Below are 21,755 nucleotides of genomic sequence, written 5' to 3'. Positions count from 1 at the left end.
CAAACATTAATTAAACATTTCTTGCGCAACCAAACAAGCATCAACTTTCACCAGGAAATGTTCACAGTTGCAAATGTTCGCATTGTGGTAAGATTCAGGAAAAAACCCTATAATAATCTAAATTATCACCAGTTTTATTTAATGAACAAACCTTAATCCACAGGTATTCACTAAAATAACCTCTTTATTTATCTGGATAAGTTATTTTGTAGAAGGAAGGAGAAAGGCACAATAAAGACAAGAGCACTCACTGTGTTGGCTAGCTCCAAGTAATTGCCACGCATTGGATGGCTCAAGTTTGAAGCCTGCGCCAAGAGTTTCTGCACAACGACCTGCTGGTCTAGGTTAACAGCTCCATATTCTAATAGCTTCTGAATGGCTGGATGCGTTTGTAGTTCTGGGCTCTGAAGATCTCGAGCTCCAGAATCATACTCCCAGCTCTCTCTGGCTCCTGACATTGCACCTAGAGAGGAGAAAAAAAAGCAACTTAGGAGTTAAAAGTGCATCTGAGGTCTTTAACAACATTGTCGAGTTTATTGTATTTGTCAAGTTCAGAATTTTGTTCAAAAACAGTTACTTGCAAGAGACAGACAAATGCAGGTTACAGTTATAAGGATTTAGAAAAGGATTCATAATTGAGAAAAAACTGGACGGTTAGCCTTTGAGGACTGGATTTGTATTTGAAAATTAGCAATTAAGGAAAATAATAAAGATTTGATGTACAAGTGATCATATGTATAGAAGGGCAGTGAATGCTCAAGAGAGGTACAAATCTATTACACTGGAGTGTTTGAATAGGATTCACATGAATTGAGGGGAGAAGTAGGATGGCAGGAATTGACTGAAATTTACCAAGGACATTTAAGGAACCAACAAAATTGAAGCACTGTGTAGGTAAAGATAGTTTTAAAAATAAAATTACTTACAAAACAGAGAGAAGCACAAGCATCATAGACACTTCTTTGTGAAGGTTAAACATTTCAACTTTCACAAGTTCTTCCACATAAGGCATACAAGATCATCCAAGTAGTTATTTACACCAGTACTTGCAATAATATCATATTTTGGTTCAACGATCAAAACAGGAATTCAAGGTATTTGGTCAAGTTTATTGTCATCTGATTGTATAAGGACAACCCAACGAAACAGCATTCTCCAGTCCTCGGTGCAAAAACATGCAGACACACAAGACACAACACACATACAAATAATACATATGCAGGACATGTATTATACCTATGAACAATAAATAGATAGTTTTGTACAAATGAGAGTCTTGGATGGTTAGTCTGAGTAGTTCCTTTGCTATTCAGAGATCTATTCAGAATAGAGTGACACTTAACCACAATGAATTTCACAAGGAATAGCATAATTTCGAGAGTCTTGTGATTCAATGACAGTGAGGAACAAAGTAGTTCTCATCAATAAAGAAACAGTATTGAGAAATTAAGACTAAAAGTAGACAAATCCCTCTATTTCAAGTCTTACACAGAAGAGGTCTAAAAGACAGTAGCTGAAGAAATACCTTTCAATTTAAAAAAAATTCCCCAATTCTATAATCAATTCCATGGACTGAAGTGTTTCAAATAAAACCCCAGATTTCCGGAAAGGAGAAGAAATTGAATAAGAGGCGTCAAACTCATTAGACAGAGTCAACTTGTTTATTAAATCTCTTTTTTGTGTTCCAATAAGGTCCTCTATCTGAAGCATTAATTGTTTCTCTTTCCACATACCATATATTTTGGCATACAAGTCAACCGGCAGGTAAGTCAGGTTCCTACTTTCTTGGTTTTATTATATCGGGTGTATAAGTCGACCCCCCCACCCCAAAAATAGTGATGACTGGTTGTTGGGCATTGGCTGAGGATGGTTGTTATCGTGACACAAGCATGAAACGAGTTTTAATTTAAAAGTAATAGAAATGGCCAAGAAATCCAGCAAAGGTGCTGCTACAAGAAAATTTGAGATATAGAAGTTGGTAAGAGATTGGAGAAAGAAGGGACTTTAAGAAAAATGCCAAAAAGGCAATGTTCAATGAGAAGAGGACTCCTTCATTGGCCAGAGTTGAAAAAAAATCATATCGTAGAATGGGTATGTGATTGCTACATAGTATTGCAAAATAAAATAAGAGCATTTGCACTAAAGTGGGCAAAGTCGTACCCAGGACGCAGTAAATATTTTGAAGCTACAGTCGGGTGGTGCAACCATTTCATGAACAGGTAAAATCTGGTATTATGACAAAAGACAAAAATTGTTCAGAACAATCTTGATTATACAGTTGTAAGTTTTCACCAGTTTGGTATACATAATCGGCAGAAGCACCAGTTTGCATTGGCAATTATTGGAAACATAGACAAAGCCCTCATGATAGGCAATAGAACAGTGGAAAGGAAAGGTGTGAAAACCAGAAGTACAGGCCACAAAAGGACCAGGTTTAATGTGGTGTTATCGTGCATAGCCAACAGGACAAAGAGCAAACTAAAACCTAAAATAAAATTCCCAGCAGGTATTTTTTGTTTATTTTCATGAAAAAGGATGGATGGATTAAAATAGTGTAAAACTATGGATAGACAGTGCGTGGAACAGGCATTGGTTTATGTAAGGAAGCGAGTTTGCTGGTCTGGGATATGCTTCGAAGCCACTTAACTGAACACTAAAAGTAGATTAGCACTACATAATTCTTATATGGCAGTTATCGCAGGTGGTTTTACATCACTATTGCAACCTCTAGAAGTCTGCTTGAACAAGCCATTCAAAGACCATGTGCATGACAAATGAAATGCATGGATGACGAGTGCAGAAAAATCGTTCACAATAGGCGGGGCAATGCGTGCTGCATCACTTGATGCACTGTGTGACTTTGTGCTCAAAGCTTGGGATAAAGTGAAAAAATTGTTTAAAATATGTGGGATCTCTTGTGCGATGGATAGTGCGGAAGATGATTTATTGTGAGACACTGACAACGAAGCTGAAGCCACCTCATCGGATACAGTTTGGGACTCGTATGATAACTATTTGATTAGTAAGATTATGAATGTACTTGCCTCAGACAATTATAGTGATGGCGACTTTAAAGGATTCTAAATAAATTCATTTTCAATAAAAATTTTGTTCGAATTTACTGATAGCATGAAAATTTGTTGTAGTCAGGTTTTTTTTCAAGGGTTGGCTTATATGTCAAATTGGCATTGAGCTGTTTTTTTGAGTTGGAGTTAAGCTCTCAAAAGTTTATCTGGAGTACAAGTCAACCCCCCATTTTTAAAGGTTTCAAGGCTCGACTTATACACCAAAATATACAATATGCTGTCTAACCTACGTATTGCCAGCATTTTCTATTTTTATTCAGCCTTTTAACTGTATCCAAAATGGCCTAACTCACTGTTCAATTCTGTTAAAATAACATGTCCCATATACCATTACCAAAATACTACAAAATATTAAGATGTATCACAGCAAATGCTGCACCACAGCAAATTGTTTTTTTCCTTTTGTCCAATTCACATACCAAGACTGTTGTCACTGCTGGTTGGCCACGAAGCTATACGATCTCGTAATTTTCTTTTTTTGCATCGTTCATCCGACTTTATTGAAAGCTCCCCTTCTTCTTTTCTTATTTCAGACACCAACTGCATACGGCAACGTGCAAAATCATCAAAGGAGATCTTCCCATTCTCATCTGCTCCCAACTGATGCATAATCTCTGCAACTGATTCCTCCATGTTTAGTTGTCGACACACCATCAGCAAATCGTTCCTGAAGAGAGATCACCACCATAATCATTGCAATTGTGGAAAAACAATCCAAAATTAAAGATTGTATGTTTAACAAATGCTTCAAAGCTATTTTTCCCCATGGTGTAAAATTTCAACTGAGTTTTATTTTGGTTTACAAATATTACAACATTTACCAAAAATGTTTCAATTTTAATTTAAAAAAATAAAGTATGCATACGCTGCTATTATAATTGACAAGAAATTGTTGGAGAAACTCAGCAAGTCACACCGTTTTTAAGTATCAAAGATAAAGATATATAACCAATGTTTTGGGCCTGAGCCCTTCATCAAGGTATGAGCAAAAAGCAGGCATGTGTCTGAATAGAAAGGTGGGGGTAGGGACAGGGAGAGGAGCACATTCCCACAGACAAGAGGTGTCAGGTAGATATGAGTAAGAGGGCACAAGAGAAAAAAAAAGCTGTGATAGGGAGGGGATAGTTCTTTGAATGAAGATTGAAGGGGGAACTGGAGGAAAGGAAACAGGGGAAGAGGGATGAGAATCAGTGGAAAGAAAAAGCTTGAGAACTACTGGATTAGTGGGAAAGGATGAATAGACGATGAAGTCACAGAGGGAGCAATTCCTGCGGAAGACGAGAGGGTAAGATGTGTCTGGTGGTAGGATCATCTTGTGGTAATGGAAATTGTGCAGGAGAATATGTTGGATACACAGGTTTATGGAGTGATAGGGACAGAGGGGGCCAGGGTTAGGGCTCTTTGTTGTGCTTAGTTGCAAAGGGGGACAGGACAGATGTGCAGAAATGGTGGAAATACAGGTAAAGGCCTAGTTGATGGTGGTGGAGAGGAAGCCATGTTTTTTGAAGAAGGAGGACATCTCGGATGACCTTGAATGAAACATCTCATACTATGAGCAGATCCGACTAAACAGAGGAATTGAGAGAAAGGAATGGAATCTTTACAGGGGACAGAGTATGAAGGTAATTGCGGGGCTTGTATAAAATATCTGCAGAAAGTTTGTCTCTCAAGATTGATACAGAGAGATGAAGAAATGGGAGAGTATCATCAGAAGTGGACCAAGGTGTGAGGTCAGGATAAAAGTTAGAAGTAAAGTGCATAAAGTTGACAAACTCATCATGGGTTCATGAGGAGGCAACGTTCGTCATTGCAGCAGAAGAAGAGTTGAGGAGCCTTGACTGTTTAGGTTTGTTACATGGATTACTACACAAAGCCAACAAAAAGGCAGGCATAGTTGGAATCTATGCAGAGACCCATGGCTACCCCTTTGACTCAGAAAAAGTGGGATAAGTCAAAGGAGGTTATTGAGGGAGAGAACAAGTTCTACCAGGCAGAGGAAGGTAGTGGTGGTGGGGGCAGGTTGGGTCTGTTGTTGAGAAAGAAACAAAGGGCTTTGTAACCTTCGGTGTGGGCAATGGAGGAATATAGAGATTGAATGTCAATAGTGAAAATGAAGTGGTCGAGTTCAGGAAATTGGAAGCTATAGAAGTGATAGACAGCGTGCGAAATATTGCGGATGTTGGTAGGGAGGGATTGGAGGGACTGGACCGGGGTGGGGAGGGTGGAGGTCATGGAAATGGAGTCGAGGTGAAATGATAAGATGATACCATTCACTGTAGCATGACCATGCTGAAACGATGGGTCTACTGCGACAATTAGGTTTGTAGATCTTGGGTAAGAGGCAATGTGGGGTTATAACAATGAAGTTGGAGGCCGATGACCGGAAATGGCGAGGTTAAAGATAGTACACAAGACAGTGGCTTGATGTTCTTTGGCAGGGTCTTATCGAAGGGGTAAATAAAAGGAGATGTCCGAAAGCTGTCATCTGGCCTCAGTAAGGTCAGTGTGCCAGTCCACAACAGCACCACCTTTGTCTGCAGGTTCAATTTGCATTACCTAAGGATGCATAATTTCACAAATCTTAGGTTTGGGACCAACCCCAGAATTAATTTTATATGCTTAAGACATAGAACACCACAACACAGTTCAGGCCCTTTGGTCTTCAATGTTGTGACAACCCATATATTCCTTAAAAAATGTATTAAACCCATCCTACCCCATAACCCTCTATTTTTCTTTCATTCATGTGCCAGAGTCTCTTAAATGCCCCTAATATTTCAGGCTCCACCACCACCCATGGTAAGGCATTCCAGGCAACGACAACTTTAGGTTAAAAAAAACCTTACCCCTTATGTCTCCCCTAGACTTCCATCGCTCAACTTTGTACACGTCCTCTGCTGTTTGCTATTCCTGCTCTGGGAAACAGGTTATGGGCATCCACTCTATCTATTCCTCTCATAATCTTGTAGACCTCCATCAAGTCTCCTCTCATCCTTCTGCGCTCCAAAGAGAAAAGTACCAGTTCTACTAACCTTGCCTTATAAGATCTGTCTACCAATCCAGGCAGCATCCTTGTAAATATCCTCCGCACCCTCTCCATAGCTTCCACATCCTTCCTATAATGTGACCAAAATTGAACACAATACTCAACATGATCTCTCTACTCCTGAATTCAACCTCCTTATTAATGAAACCCAGCATTCCATAGGCCATCTTATCTACCCTATCAATCTGTGCAGCGACATTGAGGGATGTATGTATTTGAATCCCAAGGTCCCTCTGTTCATTCACACTGTTAAGTAACCAACCATTAACCCTGTACTCAGCCTTCTGGTTTGTCATTCCAAAATACATCAACTCACACTTATCTGGATTGAACTCCATCTCCAACTTTTCTGCCCAACTCTGCATCCTGTTTATATATTCTCGTAACCTTCGACAACCATCAGCTCCATCCACAATTCCTCCAAACTTCATGTCATCTGCCAGCTACTGACCAACTGTATGTTTCTTCATCCAGGTCATTTATAAAAATCACAAAGAGCAGGAGTCCAGAACAGATCCTTGCAACAGTCCACTAGTCACCAACCTCCAGTCAGAATACTTTCCTTTCTCTACTACTCTCTCCTTTCTTCCTATAAGCCATTATTTTATCCATACAGCCAAAGTTCTCCTGAACCCATGCCTCATGACTTTCTGGATGAGTCTCTTGTGGGGGACCTTGTCAAATGCCTTGTTAAAATCCATGAAGACCACATCTACCACCCTACCATCATCAATTTCTTGTTATCTCCTCAAAAAACTCAGTTAGACTCGTGAGGAATGACCTTCCCTTCACAAAGCTGACTGTAGTTCTCCAAATGCTCATAGATCCTATCCTTAAGAATTCTCTCCAATAGTTTGCACACCACCAACTAAAGGTTCTTTCAGGTGGCCAGAATACCCCGATGTAAAGCTGCATATTCTACCTCTATGCAGCTGTTGGGGTACCTACCTGAAAGAGCCTGATCCGTCTCTGAGGCGCACTCCTCTGGGAGGGATAATCTGCAGATCGGTGAAGTCCCCCAACGCACCTGAATGCAGCCGTCTGAAAGCGGCTGCTAAGGGGAGGGATGACGACACTATCAACCGGCGACCCAACTCCCTGCTGCTTGACAGCCCGCCACACAACTTGACAGCCCCCCACCCCACTGCCCCTGCCCCGACTTCCCCGCCCCAACGTATCACCGATCTCCCCTCCTGAGTAAAGCAGGGTCTGTCAAGCAGCAGGCTGGGGGGCTTCCAGGCAGCAGGGAGGGGGGAGGCTGTTGGGGCCTGTCGGGCAGGGGGGGCGGCAAACGCGGGCTGTCGCAGCACGCTGGCCACTCCTGCACCGGGGCTGCTCTCTGCTGCTCAAAGTGCGGCATAGTAATGGCGATCTTCCCTACCCATAAACCCCCCACACAGCTGAAACGGTGTGGGAAACACAGAGTGGTTCCACCTGCGTGGGGGATTATGGGTACGGAAGATGGCCATTGCTATGCCACATATTTATGACAGGTGGCACCAGTCGCCCCACCTCCATCAAATGTAGAAGTGCTACGAGATGCCTCTGGAAAAAACAGGTCCTTTCAAGTGGGCTGTAGCAGCCTTTTAGGGCTGCCACCTGAAAGTTGAGTCTTCAGGCTGGGATCCGCTCCTGCAGCTGTCCTCAAGGCAGAAGATGCACCTGAAAGCAGCTTAAGACTCACTGGTCTATAATTTCCAGGATTCTCCCTATTACTTTTTTTTAAACAAGGGGACTACATTTGCCATTCTCCAATCTTCTGGTACCTCCCCTGCAACCAAAGAGGATTCAAAGATTATAGATACTGCCCCAGCTATCTCTTCTCACAGCAACCTGGGGTGTATCATGTCCAGCCCCAAGGACTTATCAATCTTGATGTTTTTAAGAAGATACACTTCCTCATCCTTAATTTCCACAAGGTGCAGCATGCATGTCTGTTTTATTTCAATTGCACCCTGATAAAGATCCTTTTCTCTTGTGAATACTAAGGCAAACTATTCATTTAGTCCTCCACCTCCAGGCACGTTGCCTCCTTTATCCTTTAGCAGCCCCACCTTCATTCACATCATCCTTTTGCTCTTCATGCCAAGGACTTCTCATACCCCCTTTGAACTGTCCACAGTTCTTTCTTAAGCTCCTTCCTGGCTACCATATACTTCTCATGAGCCCTTCCTGTTTCCTGCTTCCTATATCTAACATACGCTTCCTTCTTCCTCTTGACTAATTGCCTCACCTGTTTTTTCAGCCATGGTTCTCTTTTCCTACCCTCTTTTCCTTGTTCCTGTGGGACAAACCTATCCTGAACCTAACACAAGTGGTCCCAAACTTCCTCCACATTACTTCTGTGCTTTCACCGTTAATCGTCTGTTTCCAGTTTACTCTCACTAGTTCCTGCCTCATCCCTTCATAATTATCCCTTCCCCAGTTTCCTATTTGGTCTGTTTTTATATTTTTCCATACCTATATTGAAGCTAAAGAAGTTGTTGTCCCTCTCACTAAAATCCTCCCTCACCTGACCAGGTTCATTACTCAGATCTAGATCCAGTTTGGCCTCTCCTCTCATTGGCCGGTCCACATACTGTGTCAGGATTCTTTCCTGAACATACCTGACAAATTCAGCCCCATCTATCCCTCTTGCAGTCAGAAGGTGGCAGTCAATATTACAGAAGTTGAAATCACCCATAACTACAACCCTGTATTTCCTGCACCTTTCCAAAATCTGCTTGTATATCTGCTCCCCAGTGTCCTGAGGGCTAATTTGGGCCTATAGACGACTCCCAGCACAGTAATAGCTCCCTTCGTATTTCTGACTTCCAACCACACTGACTCAGTAGACACTCCCTCTGCAGCGTCCTCCCTTTCTATAGCCGTGATACTATCCCTGATCAGTAATGCTACTCCCTCTCTGCCCCCCCAACTTTTTCTACCTCCTCTCATATTCCTTTTAAAACACCTGCATCAGCCAATCCTGCCCTTCCTCCAGCCAAGTTTCAGTAATGGTCACAACATTGTAGTTCCACATACTGATCCATACTCCAAGTTTGTCCCCTTTATTCCTAATACTCCGAGCATTGAAATACACAATTTCAACCCCTCCCTCCAGCTACATTTATGATTTGTCCCCTGCCTGTCTTTCCTCACCAACTAAGAAAAATAGCATCATGCTTTTGTCCTTCTATCCTAAACTCTGCTCTCGCTTTCTGATTCCCATACCCCCTGCCAAATTAGCTTAAACCCTCCCCAACAACTCTAGCAAACCTGCCCACCAGGATATTGGTCCCTTTCCAGGTCAGGTGCAGCCCATTTTTTTTGTACCAGACAACCCTTCCGCAGAAGAGATCCTGATTATCCACAAATCTGAACCTCTGCCCTCGGCACCAACTCTTCAGCCACACTTTCCCACAACTTCCTGTTCCTATTCTCTGCCACGTTGCACAGGCAGTAATCCTGAGATTACCACCCTTGTTTTTTTTTTTAAATTTCTTTCCTAACTCCCTATATTCCATCTCCTATCTATGTCATTGGTCCCCATGTGGACCACATCTGGCTGCTCCCCCTAGCCTTCCTGAATCCTATGAACTCAATCAGAAACATCCCTGACCCTGCCACCTGGGAGGCAACATACCATCCGCGAGCCTTGATCTCATTCACCAAACCTCCTATACCAAACCTCCTATGAGTCCCCAATTAGCTTTTGCACTGAAGGGCCAGCTTTTATGCCAGAGACATGACCACCACAACTGATCCCTAGTAGATGGTTCCCCCCCCCCACAATATATTTGTTGTTGAGGTGAATGGCCACAGTGGTGCTCTGCACTGTATGTTTCTTCCCCTTCCCTCCCTTTCATTTCAGGCACCTGGAGGCCAGCTATAAGCACTGAGGGAAAAACAAACATACCTTTCATGAAGCAGCCCTAAAAGGCTGCTCCTGCGTCGCATTCATGTTGAGCGGTGCCTCATAGCGCCCACTGGAGCCGGTGGAGGCGGGCCGTACAACCACCCTCCATACGTAGCAGACCAATTGCCGTCTTCCCCACCTATAATCCTTCACACAGCTGGAAATGCTCTGTTTCCCAGAACAGTTCCAGCTGCATGAGGGATTATGGGTAGGGAAGACGCTCATTGCTCTGCCACATTTTGATCCACAGAAGAACAGCCTGGTGAGGTGCTGGAGCGGCTGGTGAGGCTGTCACAGCCATACCAGCCACCCCTGATAGCCCCCACTGACCTGACAGCCCCCCTGCTCTGAGGAGGCCATGGAGGGAGAGTGGGTGGTGAGAGGGAAGATGGGTCGCTGACAGACAGCGTCCTTGCGATGTCATTAGCCCACCTTAACCAATGGCTTGTCGTGGCCGTACATTCATGTGAGGCGGCAGAGATTATTCTTCCCTGAGAGGAATTGTAGTCGGCGCCTTGGAGCCAGCCACAGTACATTCAGAGGTAAGTCTCCCAATGCAAGGGCAGAGTATCTCCACCTTTACAGTCAGGCTTTTTCACTGCATGAAAGGGCCTAGTCACAGAGACCTGACAGCTAACTAGTAAAAGTACTTTGAGGACTTCTGTAAAGCACTGAATTTTAAAGAGCTCTTTGTTTACAATCTTTGCATGATTCAGGAGAGAACCAGATGAGACAATGCCATGACATGATAAGAATAAAAAATGGAAAGAAACTGTAACATTAAATTAGGTATCATCAAGATAAATTGCATCTAAGAGATTGAAAGGTATAAACCCACTACAAAAAAAATGCACAAACTTAAACAATTAAAGATTAATTATTTTGCCATAACTTACCACCAAATTAGAAAAGATTTTAAAATATCCAAAGATCCTTAAGACAAAAAGGAATAAAATAACAAAACCAAACTATACCAGAAGAGAAGATAAATACGTAACCTGGACAGACTGCTTATATTAAAAGTATTTGGGAAACAGAACGCTGGACAACAAAAAAGTAATCGAGCTAGAGGACCAGCAGTTATCTAATGCAAATCCTGTGATAGGAAATAAAACTGGTCAAAGCAACCTTAGAAAAAAAAACAAAATAATGCAGATGCTGACATCTAAAATAGTAACAAATGCTAAAGAGCACAAGTCAGATCAAGTCATAAAGGACCTGCCATCCTTGGCACACCCCTCACTTCCCTGGCCAAAATACAGGGTTAATATCTCAAATCCCTTTTAAATCTTTCCCTTCTCAAATTAAGTATGCACTTTCTAGTTATATATTCTACCAATTCACCTTATCTATGACCATCCTGATCTTATAAACCTGTCAAGATCCCACCTTCACCTCCAACACTCCTGGAAGCCTATCTCAGTCTATCCAGCCTCTCCTCATAATTCAAGCTGATCATTCCCTGTGACATTCTGTGAATCTTTTCTGCATTTTTTCCAGCTTTATGATATCCTTCAAAAGCTGGGTGACTAGAACAGCTCTCAATATTCTGTGCTATTTCATTATTGTCTTGTATAGTTGTAACATGACATCCCTGCTTCTATCCACAATGACGCTGCAGATGAAGGCATTTGTCTACCAGTGTCACCACTTTCATAAAACTATGTATCTACAAATCAAGCCTCTTGTCGTGTTGAGAAGTGTATCAGGTTCGGTGGGTTCACAGAGAGTAGAGTCTGGACAAAAGTGTTACAATCACACGCAACTTTTGTTAACACCTGGAAAACAGGGGAGAATATTAAACTGTACTCGATAACTATTTCACTTAAACAATGATATAGACATTAACTTCGGACTTCGGTTGGACTCTGACAACAGTAAACCTATTCTCAACCCACTCATACACTATAAACAGGGGCTCTTACACACCCACCAATTTCCCTGATCAATGGGGTTGTGGTTCTCTGCAGGTACTGACCTATTACAGTACTAACGGCTCAGCTTCAGTGTAGTGCACACCTTAACTGCGACACTTCCAGTGATGTCCACAGTAGTAACCTGGCATGGAGTTATGTCCAAGGTGGAGAGAAAGAATGTGCTGTGCGTTGGTGTTATAAACGGTGCTAATCTGTGCTTATAGACAATAATAACCCAGGTTGATTTAAATTAGCCAACAGCAAGGTGTGCACTAATGGGTGGCCGGAGTCCAACCTTTAGGACAGCACAGTTGGCATAGCAATAAGTGCAATGCCTTTATAGTGCCAGCGATCAGGACCAGAGTTCGAATCCTGTGCTGTCTGTAAGGAGTTTGTACGTTCTCTCCATGTCTGCATGGGTTTTCCCCCAAGGGCTCCAGTTTCCTCCCACCATTCAAAACTTATCAGGGGTTGGGTGGTATGGGATCGTGGGACAAAAGAGCCTGTTACCTTGCTCTATGTATGTATAAATGTCCTGATTGACAGGTGATGTGACTTTTGAATAAGTTTCAGACGAGGAGGACACATGACCACCCGCAAAAAACATATTCCAGACAGCCAGGGAGGCCATGTTTCTTCCACAAACATTCCATCCCTTGGAAGTTATAACACTATCACTCTGCAATCACTATGATGCCTATCAACGACTCTATATACATGACTATATATAAAAAAAAACAAAAGAAAATAAAAGAACAAAAAGATGCGTTTAAAAAAATGATATTAATCAAGTGGATCAATATATACACAAGTGCTTTCCACATGCTGGACAAGTCACATAATCAAATTCAATTACACGCCTCACCAGCTCCACCTCTGACTAAACAGGGTTGCTGTGTTTCTGATGGAGCAGGGTCCTGTGGGAGCTGCTCCCAAGTGTCAGAGGGAAAGCTTGAAAAAGAAATTGGTCTGGTCATCGACTCACGTGCCTGGTTTCTCCTGCTTGACTGGCAAATATGAGCACTTTTACCACTAACGTCTGCAAGCAAGCAGTGCAAGGTCATCCATCAGGTGCCTGAGCCCTCTCTTGGCTTGCGCATCCCATGCCTTGGCCTTATGCGTTCGACACCAGGATGCCATTCTGCTAGCATTCTCTTTAAACAGGTGACACAAGTGCCTGAGTTGGATCTCTTTAACGAGAGCAAGGAGTCGACTGAACTGAAAAGCCCTTTTTTCACTGGCATTCCACTTAACTGGCCATGCAGTGTTCCAGGATAGAAAGGTGTTTATGCTCTTTACACTGGGCCACCTTTAACCAGGACACTGACTGCTTTTCCACTGAACACAACTCATCCCCAGAGATTGGAGAGTCTATCTTCAAATGGAATGGAATGTATGGAAGTTGAACTTTTTCTACTGGTTTAATCAGCATGCTGGCGTCAGCTGATGCCAAGGATTCGAGTAGGGTAGAGGCCAACAATCCCCGGCATCATTTGATGCCGGTGTGCTGATTGTTTTCCTTTCCACTGGACCCTTAACCGTCCCCGTTAATTCCTGGGACAAGGTGCCAGTGAAAAAGGGGCTGAAGTTAGCCAATTTATGATTTTAAATAAAAGCTCCTGAAGCACCCACCCCATGTTAGGGGACTCTTGTCATTGCTGAATGGTAACAAAATATATACAATATTTTCTGTTAGTATTTGAACTGTAACATTGTCATTAAAAGCTGAAGCTACAATTTCCTAAGTGTGCTGAGAGATTTTATGCAGAACAGATACCACAGCTCAGGTCCAAAATAAACCCCACAGCTCAGGTGCAAAAAAACCCCACAGTTCAGGTGCAAAAAAAAAACCCCACATTTCAGGTGCAAAAAAAACCCCACACTTCAGGTGCAAAAAAAAACCCCACACTTCAGGTGCAAAAAAAATCCATTACAAAGACTGTATTTGGAAAGTGCATAACAAAGAATGTGGTCCAATGTCCAATGCTTAGTTTCCATGGCAACAGCTTTTGCCTGTCATGCAGTAAGTACTTTGCATAATAAGTGGCAAACTGTTTCTTGCTGGTTGTGGTAAAGGTGCTGGCTGAAATCAGTGATGAGATCACATCAGTCTGCATGTTGCACTTAACTGCAGGTTGGCTCAATTTTTTTTCACTCCTTCTTGGAGAGTTTGTTCGTATGGTAGCATATTAACACAGTTTCTTCTGGGTATGTAACCTACTGTGTACTTCCCGGTCCCCAAGCAATTACCTCCCCCTTTCTGGGTAGGCTTTGTGGCTGCTGCACCCACACCCATACCCTATTGGAGTCCTCTGCATCATGAAGGTCAACATTTTCCAATTTTTGATGTGCCAATATGGCCAAATGTCTAGAAAAGGCCCCCTCCCCCCCACTCTCGTGCAGCAGGGCATGAATTGGAGATGGTCCGCTGCCTCTTGCAGCATGCTGAGCCACCCTTTGAGCATGTTGTCAGGTGTCAGCTTGAGGAGACCATTCATGTGCACTATTAGCCCTGATGCTTGTGGATGGTAGGGGATGTACCTTAGCCCCAGTAAATTGTGAGCCCTGAGCCCTACGGTGTTCCATAAATGAAAGAGAGGCATTTCAACAATGGTGTTGTTGTGGTCAGCCCGCCAGCAGGGCACCACAAATAGAACACCAGAATAGGTATCCACCAGTCAGTATGTAGGCATTTTTCTTTTGCTGTGGGAGAGGGTCAACATAGTCTACTTGCCAAACTTGGCTCACTCCTGTGCCCCAGTACACCCCATCAGCCAGCCCCACGGTTTGACCTCCTGGCGTGTGGGGCAATCATCTCTAGCCATCCGCTCATGATCCTGGGTTGGGGCCACCCCAAAGTCCTCTGCCCACTGTTGCGCCCCGTCAGACCCCAGGTTACTGTTTTTTCTGTGGTCTCATGTTGCCAGGGAACTGGAGTCTAACTCGTTGGAGCAAGTGGAGACTGTGCAGATTTGAGCTGCAAGGTCCACAGTGGCATTGTGGGTGGCCTCCACTGAAGCCCTGTTGGTGTGGGCATCCACATGGTGGACCATGAGCTCCCTCTGCCCAGTCTGCTCCTAGATGTATCTCCAGTGCTGCTGATCCCATAGTGGGTAATTATGGATCTCCCACTCCATCTCGTGCATTGAGGCATCCACACTGCCATCCCGTTCGCAACAGCCCATGAATCAGTATAGATACGCACCAGACCGGTCGTTGATTTTATTGCCAGGGCTACTGCAGCCAATTCCCCGAGCTGGCTGAATTCCCCCACCCACTTTTGATAAGAGTCTTACCCATGCCTGGTTGCTGTGCCGCTGCTCACTATATCTGCTTCCCATTCTTCCATCAGAGCAGTCTGCAAGCCAGGCTTGTTGCTGTTACTCCCCAGTGAGGGAGTCAAACAGCTAACCCCAGAATACAGGAGAGGGGCTGACGGAGACGACTTTGAACAAGTGATCATGACTCTCATGGAGGGATATAATTTGTTCATGCAGCCTGCTGACTCCTTCTGGCCCTGTGTCTTCCTGGTCGGCAATATACCACACCACTTCACAATGGAGAAACGCTGTGCACATCCCTCCTTGTAGGTGGTAAAGGAGGACTCCATCCATCACATGATGGGGAGGCAAGGCCGGAGGATAACGGCTTCGCTGGCAGTTTGGTGCTCCGTGGTGAGGGCCAAATAGCATGCCAGGAGCTGGCATTCGAAGGGGGTGAAACGGGAGGCAGGTTCAGGTAGGGCTTTTGTTTAGAAGCTGAGTGTAACTCTGCTGCCCATATATTTTCAGCCATAAGCTCCACTCGGTTGTTGTGGTGGAGGCTGAGACCTGGAGTTTGAAGAGGATTTCAGTCTGTCAGGAGGCTTACAGCTTGTTTTGCCATTTCAAAGGCTAGCTGCTCTTCAGGGCCCCAGTGAAAGGTGGTCTCTTTCCTGGAAACAGCATACAGCAGCATGGTGAAGTGTGGAATGTGCTGCCACCAATAGCCCAAAAGGAAAATGAAACTTTGTGTTTCAGCTTTGTTGGTGGGCACTGATGTATTGAAAATTTTATTTCTCGCCGTCTCCGGGATGTCCCTTTGACCTGAGTGCCATTGGATTCCCAGGAAGAGGACCATCTGGCTGGGACCTTGTACCTTCTCTCGGTTGATAGCCCAGCCACGATTGTGGAGTCCACTGCCTGTGCTACTGTCTACTCTGTGGGTCCTTGGATATGAATATCATTGATATCATGGCTTTCATCAATGTCGGCAAGGGGGGGGGGGCAATATTTTTCAAATCATGGGTTACTAATTCATGGCAGTGAATGGGGCTGTGGACACGACCCTGGGGTAGAGCTAGAGTAGTGCCATTTGAATTGCGGGAGCATCAAGGAGAGAGGAAGAGAGACAGCTGGGAGAGAGAGAGCTGACCCAAAGTTAGTTTAAAAAGGGTCAGAACCAGGGCCTAGTGCCATTTAAATCGTGGGAGTGTCGAGGAAAGGAGACAGACGACGGAGAGAGATAGAGGTGAGTGAGAATTTGAGTATAAAAAAGGATCAGAAGCAGGGCCTAGTGCCATTTAAATCGTTGGAGCATCGAAGAGAGAGGAGGAGAGGCAGATATGGGATAGAGAGAGAAAGAGATGAGTCAGAGTTTGAGTTAAAAAGGATCAGAAGCAGGGTAGAGCACCATTTAAATCACATGAGCATCAAAGAGAGGAGACAGGTGAGTCAGAGGAAGGGCAACTGAAGGGTTAAGCAGAGTGCTGATTTGTGGGAGGGAGAAATTGAGATAATTGACAAGGACAGATAAAAGGGAGGTGTGGCTAAAGAGGAGTGGCCAGTGAAGCTCTGAGGCTTTGGAGGGCTGAGGAAGAGCTTGCTTCCAGAGAGGCAAGACCAGCAAGTTTTTTTTAAAATAAATTTTAATTAATTTGAAGTAAGTAATGGAGGTTTGGGCAGTCCAGAGCTCTGGTCGTTGGATGTGGGAAGTCAGGGAAAACACATTTATTCCTGATGATTTCACCTGCTAAAGATGCATCCAGCTCCTGAAAATCCAAGTTAAGGGCCTGGAGTTGAAGTTGGGTGAACTGTGAATCTTAAAGGAGGCAGAAATAGACAGGAGCTTCAGGGAAGCAGTCACCCCTTAAAGTCAGGAGACAGGTAACTGGGTGACTGTCAGGAGAAGAAAGGGGAAGAGGCAGACAATGCAGAACATCCTGTGGCTGTTCCCCTCAACAAGTATACTGCTTTAGATTCTGTTGGGGGGGGGGGGGGGAATGATGACCTACCAGGGATGTCGAGGTGGTCACATCTCTTGCACAGAGGATCTGGCCCCCTGGCTCAGAAAGGAAGGGGGGAAGGGAAGAAGAGGAGAGCTATGGCAATTAATAGACAATAGTGCTGGAGTAGGCCATTCAGCCCATCATGCCAGCACCACCATTCATTTTAGATCATGGCTGATCTTCCACTATCAGTAGCCTGACCCCCCTCCTTCTCCCCATAAACCTTTAATTCCCCTGTCCACAAGAACCTTATCTAACTCCCTTGAACTTATCCAGAGAACCCACCTCTACCACCCTCTGTGGCAAAAGCTTCCACTGATCAACAACTCTCTGGGTAAAAAAAATTTTCTCATCTGTCTTTAATGGTGTTCCCTGTATTCTTAAACTATGGGTTCTAGTCCTAGTCTCCTCCAACATCGAGAACATGTAATCAGTTTCTATCATGTTCAATCCCTTAATAATCTGATATACCTCAATCATATCTCCCTTCATCCTTCTAAATTCCAATGTATACAACCCCGTTTATTCAACCTTTCGACATATGTCAATCCTGCCATCCTGGGAACTAACCTTGTGAATTTACACTGCACTCGCTCAATAGCAGAACTGGACACAATACTCCAAGTATGATCTCACCAGGGCCCTGTACAATTGGAGAAGGGCATCTTTACTCCTATACTCTATTCCCCTTTTTATGAAGGCGAACATGTCCTTTGCCTTTTTTACAGCTTGTTGAACCTGCATTCTAGCTTTTTGTGACTGATGTACAAGAACACATAGATCACGTTGCACTTCCCCACTACCCAACTTGACTCCATTTAAACAATAATCTGCCTTCCTTTTCCTGCCACCAAAGTGGATATCCTCACATTTATCCACATTAAACTGCATCTTCCATGCATCCCCCTACTCACCTAATCGATCCAAGTCCCCCTGCATTTTCCTAACATCCTCTTCACACTGCCATCCAGTTTCGTGTCATCTGCAAATTTGCTAATGTTATTCATAATTCCCCTTATCTAAATCATTAATATATATGATAAACAACTGAGCCTGACCCCACTTGTCACATCCTGCCATCCGAAAAGTGACCTGTTAATCCTTACTCTTTGTTTCCTGTCTGTCTTCCAATTTTCTATCCATGTCAGCACCCTACCCCCAATACCATGCTCTCTGATTTTGCCTATTACTCTCCTATGTGGGACCTTATCAAAAGCCTTCTGAAAGTACAAGTACACCACATCCACTGGCTCTCCCATGTCCACCCTCCTCAACACATCCTCAATTTCAAAAGATTAGTGAAGCATGATTTTTCCCTTCAGAAATCCATGCTGACTTGTAATACTATTATTACTGAGTGTTCTGTTATTTCTTCTTTTATAATAGATTCTTATATCTTCCCCACTACTGACGTCAGGCTAACCAGTCTAATTGCCCAGCCTTTCCATCCCTTATTAAAAAGCAGCACTTTTTTTTCGAGACTTGAATAAAATGGTTAGGGAGTTTTTATGGAGAGATAAATTTTCGAGAGTAGCTTTGAATAAATTAACTTGGAAATATGAGTTAGGGGGATTACGTTTACCACATTTTCAAAATTATTATGAAGCAGCCCAACTTAAATTTATTAGTTCATTGATGGATTTGGTACAGCCTACTAGTTGGGCCAAAATTGAGATGGCAAATATTTCTGAATTTGAAGAACATCAATTTTTGTTTAGATGGAATATAAATTTGTTATAACAATATAATGTGCCAATACTAAAACATTTAATGAAGTTATGGATGAATAAAAATAAAATGATAGGCTCTAGGGGTAAATTATTGGCTTTGACTCCGTTGTATAATAATCAACTTATTTCTTTTTCAATACATAATCGAAGTTTATTGCATTGGAGATTTAAAGGAGTGAAAAATTTGGGAGATTGTTTTAAAGAGGGTAAATTTTTATCTTTTAATCAGATGAGGGAAAGTTTTGGTATTGATAAGAACTCTGTTTCTCTATTATCAAATGCGATCTTTGGTAAAATGTATGTTTGGTAGAGATATGATTTTACCTGAAATGACTAAATTTGAGACTTCTTATGAAGGTACCAGAGAAGGGTTATATTTTCAACTATGTATCAAATATTACAGGATGGTATGGATAAAAAGGGTTGGGATAGATCTAAAAGTAAATGGGAAGCGGATAATGGTTTTATTTTTTCCGAAGATGATTGGTTAGATATCTGTTATGATAGTGTAACTAGATTGATAAATGCACGTTATGCAATGATTAACTATAATTTTTTTACATCAATTATACTTAACACCTGAAAAATTTAAAAAGTATGGTTTTCATGAATCAGATTTGTGTTTTAGATGTGGTGATACGGTTGAAACTTTTTTTCATGCTGTTTGGTCATGTATACATATACAATCTTTGTGGAAGAAAATTAAATCGTTTTTAGAATACCTGTATAAGATTAAAATACTTTTAGATCCGACAGTATTTTTATTGGGTAGTTTGCAACCTCTGAAAGGCTTGGGATTAGATAAGTTTCAGCTTGCTTTTGTATATTTAGCTTTATCTGTAGCGAAAAAATCTATTGCTAGTACGTGGAAAGATACAAATATGATTGATATTAATAGATGGCATAATGAGAAGAGATATTGTCTAATAATTTTAAAAATTACATATGTTTTGCATGATAATTATAATTTTTTTATTAATAAGTGGTTGTTATATTCAGAATATTTACATTTCAATTTACATTGATTAGATCTTAATATGTATATTTAATTTTTCTTTCATATTTTTTCTTTTTTCTTTCTTTATGGCTCTCCTTAGGAGAGTTGGCTGAAGGTGGGGGGGATTCTTTTCTTTTCTTTTATTTTCTATATATAAAAAATAACATTCATATTTATGGTTAATTGTTGTATATGTCATATATTATTTGTTTTTTGAACGAATAAATAAAGATTTTTTTTTTGAAAAAGCAGCACATTAGCCACCCTCCAATCCATAGGCACCCCCCTCCCCCTGAATCTATAGACCAATGCATCCACAATTTCAAGAGCAACCTCCTTAAGCACCGTGGAATGCAGTCCATCAGGCCCTGGGGACTTATCAGTCTTCAGTCCATTCAATTTTCTCAAGACCATATGCTACCTGTTATGAGCCCAAAGGAGCCCAAAGCCCAGCAGCAATAGACATTCACCAAGACAAGTAGTTTTTAAAACAAAAGTTATTTTTAATCAACTTTAAACATGAAATCAGTATCAAACTTTAATTTATCTCTATACTTAACTAACCCAAATTAACCTCCTTCTAATTCTAAGCACATGTGTATGTAATGTGTGTGTAAATTTAAGAAAAGTTCTTTGGTTCACAGTTCAATCTCACTTCTCCTTCTTCCAGGTTTTCTGGATGCAGGCAATTCTTATACTGTGCACAGAATTTAACATGTGTAAAGTTCACCAGGCTTTGGTGCTCGAAAGGTAAATGTTTACTGCTCAGGAAGGTTCTTGTAGGGTTTGCAGAGAGAGATTTGTTGTTCCAGGATTTATACAACTGAGGTACCACCACTAGTCACCTCAAGGTCTTGCTGATGAAACTTGCCCCATCAGGGTTTTCCAGATGGTAACCTCTTTCTTCAGGCTACCACCACAGAGTTTTGTTCTGTTCCTCTTATTCCAAGAAAAACATCAGACAGATGTTTTTTCCATCCATCCACTGCTTTGGAGAACTTTCTGTTTCCAACCAGCTCTTCCTAGCTTGGTTCAGTCATGACTGAACAGTCTCTTTTCAGTGTCACACACACACTAGCTGAAAGGGCTTGTTTTCTCTCCCTCTCTTTTCAACTGAACTGCCAGAAAGCCCTTGTGACTCTCTTACTTGCAAAAACCTCCACCTTCTTCAGCAAACAACAGTTCTTCTTCTCCTTGGTCAAGATGTTGCCTTAGGTAAACAAAACCTAGGAATGACCTTTCTGTACACTTTGTCAAAACCCTTAAAGAGAGCTTCCAACTGCCAGAGTGTTTCCAGTCCATTCATTTTATGACATCAGTTCAATTAGCACCTACTTGTGAAATGTCCATCAAATTCTCTAGATATCCTGCAATGTTATTGAATATGAATTCTTCAGTCTTTCAAATAAGATCTGTTTTAAAATGTGTAATGTCATGATAATGAATATGTATGAGATGTACCGGAAGTCACGTGGTATGAGAGAGAGATAAGAACACAAGCAGGAGAACAAAGGAAACGGGAGAATAAAGACACTCAGAAGTTTACCTGATAAAATTAGTGTTTAATGTTTTATTAACTTCACATTTTGGGCCACAAATGTGACATTGGCGACGAGGATGAAAAAAGCTTGAAGAAAATTAAAGACTAAACAAGATTACAGAGGATTACAGACAACTTCAAGGTGATAAGAATTTTGTCTGTGACTCAGTACTTTTGGGGCTGGAATATTTCCTCATGGCTAGTGCAGACAGTGACTTTCTAACACATAGTGGAATTGCTCATTTTGACCCGACTGGTGATGCAAGCACTGTAAGT

At 42.4% G+C, this 21,755-nt stretch overlaps 1 protein-coding gene across 4 annotated transcripts in view; it reads right to left on the bottom strand.

Annotated features, from left to right (window-relative positions):
- Positions 1-21,755, bottom strand: part of mcc (MCC regulator of WNT signaling pathway) — a 218,455-nt gene that overhangs the window by 184,398 nt on the left and 12,302 nt on the right. For all 4 annotated transcript variants that reach the window (XM_069930960.1, XM_069930976.1, XM_069930981.1 and 1 more), the window contains 2 exons: positions 3,506-3,753; positions 252-463 (listed from right to left, as the gene is read on the bottom strand). In XM_069930960.1, coding sequence (XP_069787061.1) covers positions 252-463; positions 3,506-3,753 — 460 coding nt within the window. The remainder of the gene's footprint in view (positions 1-251; positions 464-3,505; positions 3,754-21,755) is intronic.

Source organism: Narcine bancroftii, chromosome 1, assembly GCF_036971445.1.
Source record: "Narcine bancroftii isolate sNarBan1 chromosome 1, sNarBan1.hap1, whole genome shotgun sequence".
NCBI classification, from domain to species: Eukaryota; Metazoa; Chordata; class Chondrichthyes; order Torpediniformes; family Narcinidae; genus Narcine; species Narcine bancroftii.
This window is presented reverse-complemented; position numbering and strand designations above follow the sequence as displayed.